This window comes from Tetrahymena thermophila, assembly GCF_000189635.1.
Source record: "Tetrahymena thermophila SB210 genomic scaffold scf_8254545, whole genome shotgun sequence".
In the NCBI taxonomy this organism is placed as follows: domain Eukaryota; phylum Ciliophora; class Oligohymenophorea; order Hymenostomatida; family Tetrahymenidae; genus Tetrahymena; species Tetrahymena thermophila.
Window position 1 is genome coordinate 1,013,763 of NW_002476317.1, and position 14,602 is coordinate 1,028,364.

The window sequence follows — 14,602 nt, forward strand, 5'->3', positions numbered from 1 at the left end:
TGTTATTTAATTAAATTAATGCAGTTCTTTGCAAATTAAAAATTATTGTAAATAAAGAATAAATGAAATACTAATATTTTTTTTAGAAAATTATTTAATTTTTATAATTTAAAAAAATATAAAGTAAATGATGTAAGCAAATTTTTAATATTATCATATCAGTTTTATAAAGTATTTCAGAAATCATTCATCATTTTATTTACACTGTTAACAATAAAGTTCTTTATTTTTTCAGAATTAGCTGCTAATAATGGATCAACTGCCTGGACACTAACTTTTTGCTTTACAAGAGGTCCTGGTCCATTCACTTTCTTAAATTCCATATCTTAATCTGGACAATTAGAGAAGTAGAAGTTAATTGAGAAATCAATATCTCTAAATTCTTCTCCTTCCACTTCACCTTTCATAGTACAAGGAACTATACAATAAGTTTTACCAGGCTCTACATCTATCAATTTACCAAAGTCTACTTCTCTTCTCAAATTGAACTTACCACTAGAAGCTATCATAATCTTTTGATCAAACTTTTCTAGTTTTGTTTTACCATTTTCAAGAACAAATAAGCAAAGAAGAAGAGATTGTTAAATATTTTCATAAGGATATTTAGCACCTATGTATAGTCTTCCATCATCTTGAACTAAGTTAATGAAAGCCTTAACAGGTTCTCTCTATGCCTTTTTCAGTTAAAATACAAACTAGGGATTTTTTTATGCAAAGTTTGTAATACTTGGCTCACCTTTTTTGACAGAGCCAGAGCAGAATCCTTTAGACCACTTGTCTTCGATTTCATAGCCAATCCAGACACTAGGATCAAATTTAAAGCAAATAAAAAGATTTGAAAAAATTGTTCTCCAATCTTTGTAGCAAATCAAAAACATACCATCATCAGTACCAGGTTAATATCTTTATATTTTTTAAATAAATAAATAAATTTCTCATTTATTGTAAAAAAAAGTTAATACTTATCTGGAGGATCTAATCCTTTTGATTTAGCTACTTCAATTTTCTTATCGAAATAATCACTTATAGCTTTCTCATATCTTGAAAGTTTTCCTTCTTCTTCAGTTTCAGACCACTTTAAAAGCCATTCACCAAAACCCCAAGGATTACGAAGGCAAAGCAATCTATGGTATTATCTGTGATTACTATCATGATTTTTTTTTTCTTCTTAACTATAATCAATCTAAAATATATCTATAACGGAATATGCGTGTCCTGAATAAATTCCTGCCTTTTCATCATTGTAAGTAATTGCAGATTCTGTTCCACCATCAGCGCTGCATCCCATTAAACTTCCTATTAATTTAAAAATGATACTTATTTATATTCAATAATAATTAATTATATACCTTGATTATCAAATAAGGATAAAGCGTTCCAAAGATTATCTCTTTCTTAAACTATTTTGTCATAGACTTTTTTGTAGGATGCTTCATCACTGCAATCATATTTAACACCATTTATCATAATACCGCTCTTATCAAAATCACCTCCTTCAATTTATTATAAAGTAGTTTTAATACTATCGAATCTCATCTTCATGGATACTTAACCAGTTAAATCAGACAAACCTTAACCTATATCACCAGAAGTTAGAGCTTGATAGCAATTATGGATTTTAGCATATGCTTTTTCTATGAGAGATACCCAAAATTCGTTATAAGAACTACAGTGAGAATATATCTAATTTAAATAATTTATGAATATATTTTAAATGTTTTGGGTTAACTCAAATTCATAGTTTGTAAAATAAATAATTTAAAAAATAAATTTATCAGATAATAAAATTTTTTTTATAAATAATTCTGATAAAAATGAATGAAAAGTTTAAAGTGTATAAACAAACATGTTAAAGAAAGCCATTCAATTTTAAAGAATTATTTTAATAAAAATATTTTAGGACAAAGAAAGAAAACTATAAATTAAAAATTGTAAGAAAGAATAAATATCTAAAAAATTATTTAGAAAACTTAAATTAAATAGCTTATAAAATAAATGATTCAAAAAATATAATTTTATTACAATCTTTCCATCAAGGCAAGGTAATTTGTCATCAATTATAACGTATCTCCATTCGAAATTTTTATAAAATTTAAAAATAAAAACTCCATACTACTTGAGGAAGTGGAACATAGGAGGGTATATACCTTCAGACATTTGAATTAAGACTTATTCTTGGGAAACATTTTTAGCACTAGGATCGTAGCTTCCTACTAAATAAGCATCATTTTAGGCTATGATACTTAATGCACTAACAAACCAGCAATCACCCAAATAACTGCTTTGTTTAACATCATTACTGCTTGCTCCTGATAACAAGAAATGAGCTTCGTCAGAATGATCGTCAGTATTATCTTCTGGATTATTTTCTAAGTGTCTTTCTAATTATTCACCTATTCTAAGCCATTCTACATTCTCAGGAGGAGGACATCCTGTAGGAATATCATTATCACTAAAATACATAGATTTAGAACCATAGGGATCACTTTCAGTTGGTCCAAACTCAGGATCATTCCACATCTCTCCTGGTTTTAAATTTTTTACAATTTCTAAAGCTTTTTTCAAGGTAGGAAGTTCATCATTTAATATAGTTTACCAATACGTATACTCTACTTCTCCTTCATCATTTCTAGTAATCTGATATTTATTTTAGGTATTATAAATTAAATTTTTACAAAGAAATAGAAAATTAATTAAATTACCTTTTCAAAAAAATCTTTTTTTTAATCGAATTTAGGATAAACTTAAGACATAATTTTTTCATATTCGTTAATGTCAGTTTCAACATAGGAAAGGGCCTTAGTATTAATCCTATTTAAAGAAGGGAGTTTTTTATTAGATCCCTTAGATCCTGCTGATTCTTATCTTTGTAGTACAGAGTTTTTTAAATTAGCGAATGATTTTTTGCCTCCCATCTTGGAAATAGAATTGCTAGACTTATTTAGCCTGCTTGATTGCAAGTCACCATCATGGCTTTCAAAAAAGTCTATCTCTTTATCTATTTCAAAGATCAGTTTCTCAGCTGATAATACACCTAAGCCATTAGTTAATTCTCTTTTTTTAGATAGTTAATTTTAAAAGAAATTAAAAATTTTACTAAATGAATTTATAAATACTTAAAAACGATTTCTTGAAGCTTGGGTCTTTAGACACTAAATATTTTATCTGCAACTACAACAAAGCTTTTTTAATCTAGTTATGCATCTGGCTAAATGCTCAAGAATGAAAGAGCTTCAGTTGTTCTTATTTAGATAGATCTAAATATTCTTGCTACGATAGTGTAAATAAAACTCATGGGACTAGAAGGATCTTTTCTTTCTACATAAAACTAGATCATTTCTTCATAATCTATAGAACCATTGTTACCAGAATCCATACACTTAAAGAATTTCATCTTAACCTCATTAGGGATTTTTCTTCCAATTTTAAGCTTCTCAAAAGCACTAAAAAAATCGCTAACAAAAATACCTGAATTTGGATGTTTACAGTTAAGAATAATATGAGAAAGAAGTTCTTTGATGTCTATTTTATAAGTCTAAGTTAATTTATTGACGACATCCTTTATATCTTGATCACTTATTTTATTTACTTAAATTGGAACAGAATTTGTACCGAAATCTATTTCAACCAAGCTATTAGGCCCAGCAGAAGAATTACCTCCTTTTTAGCTGCTTTAGCCTTTGTTTGAGCTTGAAGGTCCTGCAGGCCTTGGAGGTAAATTGGATTTACTATCAATAAAATCATCAATATTAACTGACTTTTCTTTAGCAACAACCCTCATATATTTTTTAACTTCAACCACAAACATATCTCTACCAATACGCTGCTCTTTGTCTATATCCAAATAATTAAAGGCGCCAATACATTCAGTATCGTTCATATTTTTGCAATACTTGGCAACATAGCTATTTAAATCATCATAATTAATAATATTTGCCTAATATTTAACAAAAATGAATTAATTATTTTATTTTAGTATTATTTATTTTATAATTAATAATCGATTAAAATTAAAAATTCAGCGTTTTTTAAAAACAATAAATTTAAAATCGCTTAATTTTATTTACGCTTAACAAAATTTATTTATTAAAAAACTTAAGAAGTATTTAGCTGTTTTAAATTAGCTTTTTAATATATTTATTTTTCTTTTCTTTGTTTTTCAATGCTAAAAAAAGAGATGTTAAATTGATTATTAAAAAATTTATACTCCAGAACTATCCATAGCCGAGAAGCAGTCATGAGGAGATGTTTTCTTATCAATAAGGTTCTAAGCAAATTTAATCAAACTCTTTTGGACAAATGTTCTGTTATCTGATGTATTATTATTAACTTCTTAGTTGACCTAGAATGCTGCAAGACATTCATAATAGGATTGTTTTTTGATAATTCCTGTGCAATTAATATCAGAAAGCTGAACAATTCTTTAAATATATTAAGTGTTAATACCTAATCTACTTTATTACAAAAATGATTTAAATTGCTAATCTGTTATTTATCCTGTCCCTTCTACATCAGCTGCCCTAAATAAGCTTTCAGGAGACATTCCTAAATTCAACTTGCATCTCTGAGAAAATTCTCTCATAACGTTTTTATCATAACTCATATAATTAGCAGAATTTTTCGAAGGACTTTAATCTCCTTTAAGAAAATCTTTATCTAAATCTGCAATTATGTTTTCATCAGCTCCAGCTGGCCCTCTATTTCCTTATTAAAGGGCCATCCTTTTAACTGTATCCTCTAATTTAACCTTTTCTTCTTAAAGCTTAATATATTTAAGCTTAAGAAGTTTGATATCTCTACGATAATCTTCAATTGTTTTCTCCTATTTCATGTTTTAGATATAATTACTTAACAATACTATTAATCTATAGATATTTATTAATATATAACTATAATAAACAATTTCTTCTGTTTCAATATTTTATTTAAATTATTAAAAATAATTAAGCAAAGAAATAAACTATTCACAGTAATATCTATCACCCAATAAGTAAAAATTAAAAAAAAGTATCATTTTTTACATGAAATTATTATTTTTAAGCAAGTTATATGTTATTTTACTTTATTGAATCATAATTTATTTATTTATTTGTTAAAATAAAATATTTAAAATTATTTTTAATTTTTAATTTTTTTTAGACTCTTTAAAGAATTAAAACAGTTAAAATTTATATTAAAAAAATATTTCCCTGTTTAAACATAGTAATTTATTTCAAGTAATTTAATATATACTTTAAAGTAAATATAAAAATAATGAACTACTAAAAAACATAATGTTAAAATAAACATTTTAATTTTTTAAATTAGTTTATTTTTTAAATAAATTGTTGCTTTTTTTTTGTGTTTTTATCTTATTTAAATCGATAATATTTTTATTATTTATTATTTGTAAGGTAAGATGAATTTCATTCAATTTTCAGTTTCAATTCTAACTTCTAAATACTGTATTTTTATTTATTCAAATTAAATAATTAAAATGTTTTATTAAGTGAATAAAATTGAATTAATTTATTGAAAAAACAACTTATTTGACTAGATATATAAACAAATTTAATTAAAAATATGATACTTAATTAATTAGAATAAAAATTCATTAATATTTAAATTATGCTTCTACTCGTTAATATTAAAATTCTTGATATATAGATGAAAATTAACATCATTAAAGATTGTTAATTAACCAATCAATTTGTTAATTAATCAGTTAGATATTTAGGTTATTAGTTAGTTATTTAGTTATTAATTAAACTGTAAAACAGTTGGTTTTGCCTATAAAATAAAAATTAATTTATTGTTTTTTCATTCGCTTTAAGCAGAATTTATATTTTAATTATTTTTTTCTTTTATTCATCAATTTATACTAATTATTTGGTTTCTAACTACTTTGTAACATCTTAATATTCAATTGTCTTCAAAAGTATCATTTTCTATTAAATAATCTCGATTATCTTCAATTTCAGATTGGTTATTTATGCACTAATTATCTATTAAAGGAGTTTTATCTTAATTTTCTTGATGGGTTTGAGTTGACTCGATATCGTTAGTGGGTGTATTATCATTTTCTTATTATTTTAATTCTAGTTGTTTTTGCATTTATGCCTCAATTAACTTTTCATTTTCCAGCTATTACTCTTAGAGTTTTTAATTGATTGAATGAATATATATTGCCTGCTGAGTATTTTCATTAATTAATAAATTAATTTTTTCTTGCATTTGATTGCTCATCTTAACTAGCATCATCATTTATTCATTTTTTTCTCCAAGTTATCTTTCTAATTTATCTATTGTTTTTTATTTTTAAATTAGTTCAGAAATCTTTTCATCAAACTGAGCTAGGGTTTGCTTGTAGTTAGACACTATGCTAAACACCATGTTTATGTTTTCAAGTGGCTCACTAATTTATTCCTTAAGATCTTCTAATTGCTTGTCTTTATCATCAAGTTGTTTTTCCTTATATTCGAGTCTCTACTTAAATTCTTAATTAAGATCTTAGCAGTCCTTTAATTTAGCTTAATAAACATTTTTCTTTTCTTTTAGTTAGTTAAGTTCGTACTCTCTAAACTGATTTTATTTTATAATAAAATATTAATAAAAAAACTATAAAAATAGTAAAAATTCTAAAAAAATCTTTTAAAAATTTTATTAAACTGGAAAAATAAAATTTATTTTTGGCTAATTAACTATTTTCAACACAAACTAATTTAACTTAAAATAAATAATTTTATGACCAAAAAAAAGATTTTTTAAATTTAAAATAACGAAAACTTATTTACCTCTAACTTTTCTTATAATCTGCCCATTTCTTACTTGAATTTTTAGATTAATTCTTAGTATTACTTTTGTTAAGATAATAAGTTCTCCTGTTTAATTTCCATTTCTGCTATTTTAGTAATCAAATTTTTTTTCTCGTTTTCATATGTTCTGTGATGCATTTACTCAATTTAAATCAAACTTTCCAGCTAAAATATGCGTTTTTCTTGAAAGAACATTTCTTTTGAGTTATCTTCTTTTATTTTTTAAATGTCAGAATATAAGTCCTAAATACTTAAATCATAGCAATTTTTCTCAATCATTCTACAAATAACTGAGTCAACATAGAGTTCACTTATATTTTCTTACATTTAATTATCTTCTTAATTCTCAAAGTAACTTGGAATATTGTAAAAAACAAAATTTTCACCTTAATCAATAATACTCACAGAATCAAGATTATTTTGAACGCCCTAAATTATAGATTTTAAATATTGAATTTCAATGCTATCTGCCATTCTTTTAGCCTTCAACATTTAAATTTCTTCATCTTTTTCAAGGAGAGCTTCACTTTAATCCTCACTTTGATCATTATATCTATATATAGATTCGTTTAGACTTTCAACTTTAGTAGATTCGATTTGGCTTTAAGACAGACCTACCCTTAGTTTATTAGAGGAATAAATAATATTTTCTTTAATATCTTGTTCAATTTAAGCTTTTTTTAAAAAAAATATTTTAAATTATTTATTAGAATTATCATAATAAAAATTCTATATAATTTACAATAAATATTATTTAAAGAAAAATTAAAAAGAAAACAATTAATTTATTACTTTTATAGGCATTTTCATCATTAACACTATTTTCTGTATGACAACGTTTAGCTTATTTATTGGTTTTTTTGCAATTCAATTCACGAAACTTATTGGGAGAGTAACTGAGATTATTGTTAATTATATTATTTTTAGATATACTGCATGGTTGAAGTATGTTAAAAACTTGCTTAGATGAATTGTTATCCTCTTATTGTTTAAGTGGATTGATACAGGTCGTCATAGGTTAGAAGAACATTTAATCCTATTAATTCTATTTTAAATCGTTCTGTATATTTAAGGAATCAGTCATTTGAAGAATATCAGAATGCTTTTTTTGTTAGTATTAATTATTTTTAGTTGATTAATATTTATAACTCTCTCTCAGTCTTATTTCGAAATAATAACAAATAAAAAAATTCAATTTGTTTGTTTGCTTATTTATTTTATGATAATATCTGATTATACCTAATACTATATTATTCATTCTTTAGTAATTTGAATTTTAAACGTTAAGTTTCTTAATTTAAATGACTTTTCTTAATAATAAATAAATGTAAATGTATAGAGATATTTAGCTTCTGTTAAACTAATATTATAAATCTATCAATCTAAAATATTCATTCATTTATTTATTCAATATACATCTATGATTGGTTTAAATTTTTATAATAAGATAATAAAAATTTTAAAGCTATTTTTCTATTTTTTTATTAAAGATATTTGTAAAATTATTTTCTTCACAAATTTCTCAATGAATGAATTTAAAGATTTTAATATTTAATTTGTAAAAAGAAGCATTAATTATAATAATTTCTACTATAAATACATATTATAAAACATTAAATCAGACTTCTTGAATTTTTGAGTTATTACAAATTAAGCTTTTTTAAAATGATTATGATTTATTTATTTCTTAAGTATCTTAAACCTCTTGCCCATCTTGTGCTTCTTATTCGTCTAATAATTTATTTATTTAATATTTTAAGTAGTTATTTTAATATTTACCTTGGAAGGTCAACAAATTATTCATTTTAACTCTTTTAGGATAAAATAGCTAAAGAATCAATAATTAAGCTAAGAAATATCCAAACATTTTATTTAGATTAAAAATAATTCCTACTCTAATTAAATTAATAATGTTAATTGTAATTAATATAAAATTAATTTACTCAACTCTATCTTAGTTTAAAAATTCTGAGTTTTATTTGAGATTGTACCTTGGATCTACAATTAGATATAAGTTTGTTACACATTTAAATAGCCCAGTTAGGCATAATGGAATCAAATAGTATAATATCTGCATTTTTAATAAATTATTATTAATTTTCAAATGAAAATTTGTTTACCTTTTGCTTGAATTAATATTCAATGTCATATATATTTTTAACAATTTAGTAGAACTTATAGCTAATTACAAAAAAGCCAATTATTTATATTAATGAGCATACTAATATTGAATAATGCCTATTTTAAAACAAATAATTATAGTTAATTTATCAGTGATAAAAATCAAAGCAAAGTTAAAAATTAAATATTGTTTTACATAATTGTCTAGTAGTAGAAATTCTCTTATATAGAAATATGTGTATTTTCATAAATTATTAACCCTATACATACAAAAAAGATAACACTATAGCTTAACACTATAACAATCTATATAATCTTATTTATTCTAACGAATAGTTTATATTCTTATATCTGTTCTACTACTGTCAACCTATTAATTAAATTATTAAAGCCATATTTTTAAAAATAATAACTTACCATCTCAGAGTAACCAATAAGTACAACACAAAGTAGAAGAATGTAATAATCATATATCCCATATTTAAAAGATTTATTTTTTGTAATGTAGATTCATATAGGGTATAAGAAACAGGATCGTATAAGTCCTAATCACAAAATGCAGTTAATATTGATATTTGTATCGCAATTAAATCTATTTATTCATATTATTTAAATATAAGCATTATAAAATACTGAATAAGCATTTAAGTAAATTAACTAATTGTTTTTTTTAAATGAAAAAGCAAATTAAAAATTAGCAATAAAATTTACTCAACGATATTGCTAAGCATGTAAAATGTATGTAATATATTTGTTTATAATATTTAGATCCTTATTCTTTGAAAATAAGTCTAATTTTATACAGAGCCCGTATTTGATATATTAAAAATAGGCACTAAATAACCAAAATAATAATATTTTCAATCTTTTATAGAGTATTTGTGCATTCTATATCAGCAATCAATGGTTAATAACAGTCACCACTCTCTTCATCACAACCACTATTTGTCATTTCTAAATATAGATTGCCTTTAAATGGAGCAATAATGATTTTACTATTTTTTTTAAAGGAATATTAAGAACAAGTTTAATTTGAAATATACAAGTTAAGGTTTAGATTAATAAGCATATAATTTTTTGTAAAAATATATGTATCTTTAACTTTAAATTTCAATTAAAATATTCTTTTACATAAATCGTTGCTGTAATTCGTATTATTAATTTAATATTCCTCAAATACTTAACTAAATTAAAAAGTATGCGATAATATTATTCATTATTAATTTTAGATTATAAGGTGATCCATTTACAGATTTTTAATAGAAATAAATCTTTAGAAAATTAATTTTCATTTTATCATATTTGTTAAGTTACTTAAATTAAAGATTTCAAATTCATTTTTTTGTGAAAATATCTTTTTAGTAATTGGAATTTTAGTTTTTTAATTCAAAAATTTATAGATTTTATTAATAGTAGATGAAAGTTAATATTCAAAATCATGAATTACTACCTTTAATCATGCATGATTATTGGTTAAGCAATTTTTTAAATTTTTTAGAGCAAACCAAAAAGTAATTAATTAAAATACTATTTTTTTAAAAAATTATGTTTAGATTAAAAATTTAGGAATTTAAATAAATTGAATTATGAGCTAGTTTTATATTTGATAATGAAATCATAATAAATGATACTATATTTCTTGATATAATTTTATGTCTAATAAATACTATTTGTAGTTTTTTGATTTTTTAGTTATCAAATTTTTTAAATTATTGAAAATTAAGTAAATAACATTCATAAAAATATTTCATTTTTAAATTTATTTATTTATTTAATTTAAAGGATAATTTTATTATAAGAGATCCAGACAGACAGACATCGAGATACTTTAAAAATATAGAACTTACTAATTTTAATTATATTTTAATTGTGTAGTTAATTAAGTTTGGAAAACATTTAACTTTTTATTTTTTAGTTAGATAATTTATAATAAATTTTAATATATTGAAATAGATTATTTTTGTTTTCAAAAAGCTTGTCTAGTAGTAGCAGTGTTCATATAAGGACGAAGTACCCATTCTTTGGTAGCTTCTGTTTAATCTAAAGTTCCTAAAGAAATTTAATAAGGTTTTAATTCAAAACGAGGACCAAGTTCAATAAGATCTACAGTTTTGTAATCAACTTTATCATGGACATGATGTCTAACAGATATAAGATCACTATTATTTGAGAAAGTAATTACTTTCTTTGAATCGTGCTTTGGAACTGGGAATAAGTGCTTTAAAATTGAAGTAATTCTTTCTCCTAAGGGTGAATTGAAGTTGTTGAAGATTAAATGAGGATTTTATTTGCTAACAGCATCTAGCTTTTCAGTTTTTAAGTCGTGACGTAAGACAACATTTTTAATACCTAAATATAGAGTAGGACCAAGAGGAAAGTGAGTAATAATCATACCATCTGGTTCACCTCTATGTTCGTGTAAAATAACTAAATCTGTCACATTCTTTTATATACAATATCTACTTAACTCTTTAACTACAGTTTGACCTCTGTTCATTCTTTCACTATTAGGGAAGAAAGAGACAAGTTCCTATATTTAAAAAATTTTAAGTTAGATTAAGCATTGAACTCCTTTTATTTTAGTTATTGATAAATAAATCATAATAATTTAGCTGTTTTTTTATTGAGATTTTCATTCATATTTATGAGATTTTTTAATATTTTTGTAAAAATGCTAAAATTTTTTGCTTTACCTTTTAAAAATTAACTAATCTTGGAGAGGGATCTCTGGAGGTAGTAATTAAAATCATAGGTTCTCTGTATTCAGCTGTGGCGTATTCATCATCGATATGATTTCTAGGAACTTTAAAAAAAAAATAAATACAAATATTCTACTAAGCAGCAGAAAATATTGCTAAATGAATATTATTTTAAAAATTTACTAATTGTATTGATGTCATTTGTTTATAATTCTTTTTTCAAGCTTTCAGATTCCTTGTATAATTCAGTTGGTATACTCTTATTCACTGTTTAATTAATAAATAATTTTTAATTGCATTGATTTGTATTTCATCGAGATAATAATTCTATTCTCAATAACACTAATAATGTGTATTACTTGCAACTGCATTCTTAATTTGAATTTTTTGTTCATATTTTGATTTAGCCTTCTTCTCTTATTCCATATTGAAGAGATATTCTCTTCTCATTCTGATATTTTTCCTAAGCATTTTGAGATAGTCCTAAAATTTATTCTATTATTTACTATTATTATGATTCTTAAGTTTTGCTTAATCTAGTTTATTAATTACTAACTATTAACTAAATGTATCTTTCAATCAAATTTCTATTTATTTTTTGTTTTATTTTCAATTCTTTTCATTCATTCTAATTTAGCTCTAATTAAAATTGTATGTATATATATATTTTTTGCTTCTGATAGCTTTCTCACATCTATCTGAAAATAACACAAATATACCAGTCAAACAAATTTCTAATACTGAAAATTTAATTCTACATAAGCAATGTTGCCATTTAATTTTTTTTGTTAAATTTCAAAAATTATTTTAAAATAAAATATTTATATTTTTGATAGATTTAAGATTAAAAAAATACATTTTATTATTGAGTATTAAAAAATTTTATTTTCAGAAATAGTTTTTTAATAATAATAGAATCGTAATTTAATTGTATTAATTATTTCAAAACTATTTAAACTTTATTGTTATCTTTTATAATCAAATTATTAAAATTTTATTACTTTTTATATCTTGATTTCATAATATATTTATTTGAAATATTTTAATTAAAAATTTAATATTAATATAAAAATCTTTGTATTCTCTAAAAATAAGTAGTTTATTCTTTAAATAATTTTTTTATGAAATAAATTAACCATCTAAAAATTTATTGCAATTTTGGCACAAAAATTAGGATTTATGCTCATAATTATTATTTATTAATAAATAGAATCAAAATCTAAATATACACATACATGATTACATATTTATTTATTTATCTTTAAAATCAATTAAAATTTTTTATTTATATGCATTAAAATCTTATCATTTATTTGTTAAATCCAACTAAAATATTATTTATTTATTTTAGCATTTTAATTTTTTATAAATATTGAAAAAATCTCAAAAAATATAGAAATACTTTCAATAGTAATTTCCTTTTTCTCTTATTAACTTATTTAATCTTTTCTCTAAAACACTTCCAGGTTTTATTTGTTGTTAAAAATTCATTTTGGGCTTATCTGTCTTTTCCATTAGATACTCTATTCTCAAATTTCTTATCAAATTCGTTTCATATTTTTAAATAAATTCTTCATCTGAAAGCTCTTTTTATGTTTAATTCTTTTTAGTTGTAGTAATTCTTTTTTATGCATTGACTGCTCCTATCTTTCCTATTCTTTCGTTTGCTTCTATTCTGTCTTTCTAAAATTTATTTATTGACTTTTCTAGTCTAAAACGCATAGATGGATTGTGCTTGCATTTCTCAATAAAACTCTTTATTTCATTTTGAGCTTCATTTCTCAAATGGCTAATTTCTTAATTTAGTTCATGCATATCTGGATCATATGGAATGTTTCTTATAAGTTATTTCTTTTTCATTTTATTTTTATATGCTTTTTCTTCTTCTGTCATGTTAAAATCGTCCTCATCTGATGAAGAATCACTTAAATCCAGAGGCATTAGACCTTTATCTTTACGAAGGGAATCTATTTTCTCAAATATGTTAACTAAATTGTTTACTTGGTCTTGCATTTATTTTTACTATTTAGCTTTATTATCTTCAAAAAGCTGTTGAGCTTTAGATATTTAATTGTTCTATATATAATTTGCATTTGATGTAGATACAGCCCTTTTACTTCTTTATTACTGTAAATTTTTATTATTTGAGCCAAAATCAAAGCTTTTATCTCTAATATTATATCCACTATCTTCGTTTAGTGAATAATTTCCTATTAAACTTCTTTTACTGTTATTGTTATTAGAATTATTTTAGCTTAAAAAATAAGGATCATATTTAAGTTATCTCATATTATTTATTAGCCATTCACAATAGCTTGCTAAATCAAATCTAGCTGCATTACCATCTTTTGAATCTTTTGCAATCATAGCAACATCAGATTTTAACTTTTACTATTTTACATCAGATTATATCTCTGCAATACCAGATTTTGTAAAATTCTTTAGATATTTGGAGTATTTGCTTTAAAAGCATCCATACTCAAATCCCTCGTGAAGTTGAAATTCATTTGGAAAAAATCCCATAATCCTTAGAATTTCATAAAGAGCTTTAACTGTCATCTAATCAACACCAAAATCATATTAAGCAGTCTTTTTAGCCTCTAAAAAACATTTTTCTATGTATTTTTAAGGTTCTTTTTGTTTTTTAAAAAGATTCATATTTATGGGACACAATTATTTTGCAGGAGGTATTTCAATAGAGCTGCCTCCATAAAATTAAATCATAAAATATCAAAGTATTCTATTTTATTAATTTCTTCAATACACAACTAATATTCTTATATATATTTTTTAATAAGATTAATTAAGCATAATTATTGATTTTGAGCCAATTAATATTTTATTCAATTAAATCAGAAATTTTAGTTAAAATTTAATATTTTGGCTAATTTATAAAAATATTTATGTGTTTTTTATTTATAACAATTACACTTTCTTTATTTAATTTTAACACAATAATGTAGAGAAAAAACATTTTATTTTAAACAT

The 14,602-nt window shown here is 22.8% G+C and overlaps 5 protein-coding genes across 5 annotated transcripts; all 5 read right to left on the reverse strand. All coding sequences in view use genetic code 6, as the record gives it.

The window, feature by feature from the left end:
- Positions 1–176: 176 nt before the first annotated feature.
- TTHERM_00152110 (calpain family cysteine protease) lies at positions 177–4,831 on the reverse strand (the record flags this gene model as incomplete). Its single annotated transcript, XM_001021743.1, has 7 exons — positions 177–903; positions 963–1,296; positions 1,350–1,683; positions 2,023–2,637; positions 2,703–3,054; positions 3,117–3,937; positions 4,208–4,831. The coding sequence occupies 7 exons, from the start codon at positions 4,829–4,831 to the stop codon at positions 177–179; spliced, it is 3,807 nt and encodes a 1,268-aa protein (XP_001021743.1).
- Positions 4,832–5,901: 1,070 nt separating this feature from the next.
- TTHERM_00152120 (hypothetical protein) lies at positions 5,902–7,992 on the reverse strand (the record flags this gene model as incomplete). Its single annotated transcript, XM_001021744.2, has 3 exons — positions 7,587–7,992; positions 6,774–7,468; positions 5,902–6,561 (listed from the first exon to the last, which is right to left on the reverse strand). The coding sequence occupies exons 1-3, from the start codon at positions 7,876–7,878 to the stop codon at positions 5,902–5,904; spliced, it is 1,647 nt and encodes a 548-aa protein (XP_001021744.2). The 5' UTR covers positions 7,879–7,992.
- Positions 7,993–8,412: 420 nt separating this feature from the next.
- On the reverse strand, positions 8,413–9,984 carry TTHERM_00152130 (transmembrane protein, putative; the record flags this gene model as incomplete). The annotated part of the gene is made up of 7 exons (XM_001021745.2): positions 8,413–8,525; positions 8,574–8,689; positions 8,738–8,865; positions 8,915–9,032; positions 9,112–9,285; positions 9,333–9,507; positions 9,627–9,984. 7 exons carry the CDS (start codon positions 9,982–9,984, stop codon positions 8,413–8,415), a joined length of 1,182 nt encoding a protein of 393 aa, XP_001021745.2.
- An 897-nt stretch (positions 9,985–10,881) lies between these two features.
- TTHERM_00152140 (U3 small nucleolar ribonucleoprotein IMP4) lies at positions 10,882–12,085 on the reverse strand (the record flags this gene model as incomplete). The annotated part of the gene is made up of 4 exons (XM_001021746.1): positions 10,882–11,445; positions 11,609–11,718; positions 11,798–11,881; positions 11,974–12,085. The coding sequence occupies 4 exons, from the start codon at positions 12,083–12,085 to the stop codon at positions 10,882–10,884; spliced, it is 870 nt and encodes a 289-aa protein (XP_001021746.1).
- A 933-nt stretch (positions 12,086–13,018) lies between these two features.
- On the reverse strand, positions 13,019–14,338 carry TTHERM_00152150 (hypothetical protein; the record flags this gene model as incomplete). The annotated part of the gene is made up of 1 exon (XM_001021747.1): positions 13,019–14,338. One exon carries the CDS (start codon positions 14,336–14,338, stop codon positions 13,019–13,021), a length of 1,320 nt encoding a protein of 439 aa, XP_001021747.1.
- Between the last annotated feature and the right edge of the window lie 264 nt (positions 14,339–14,602).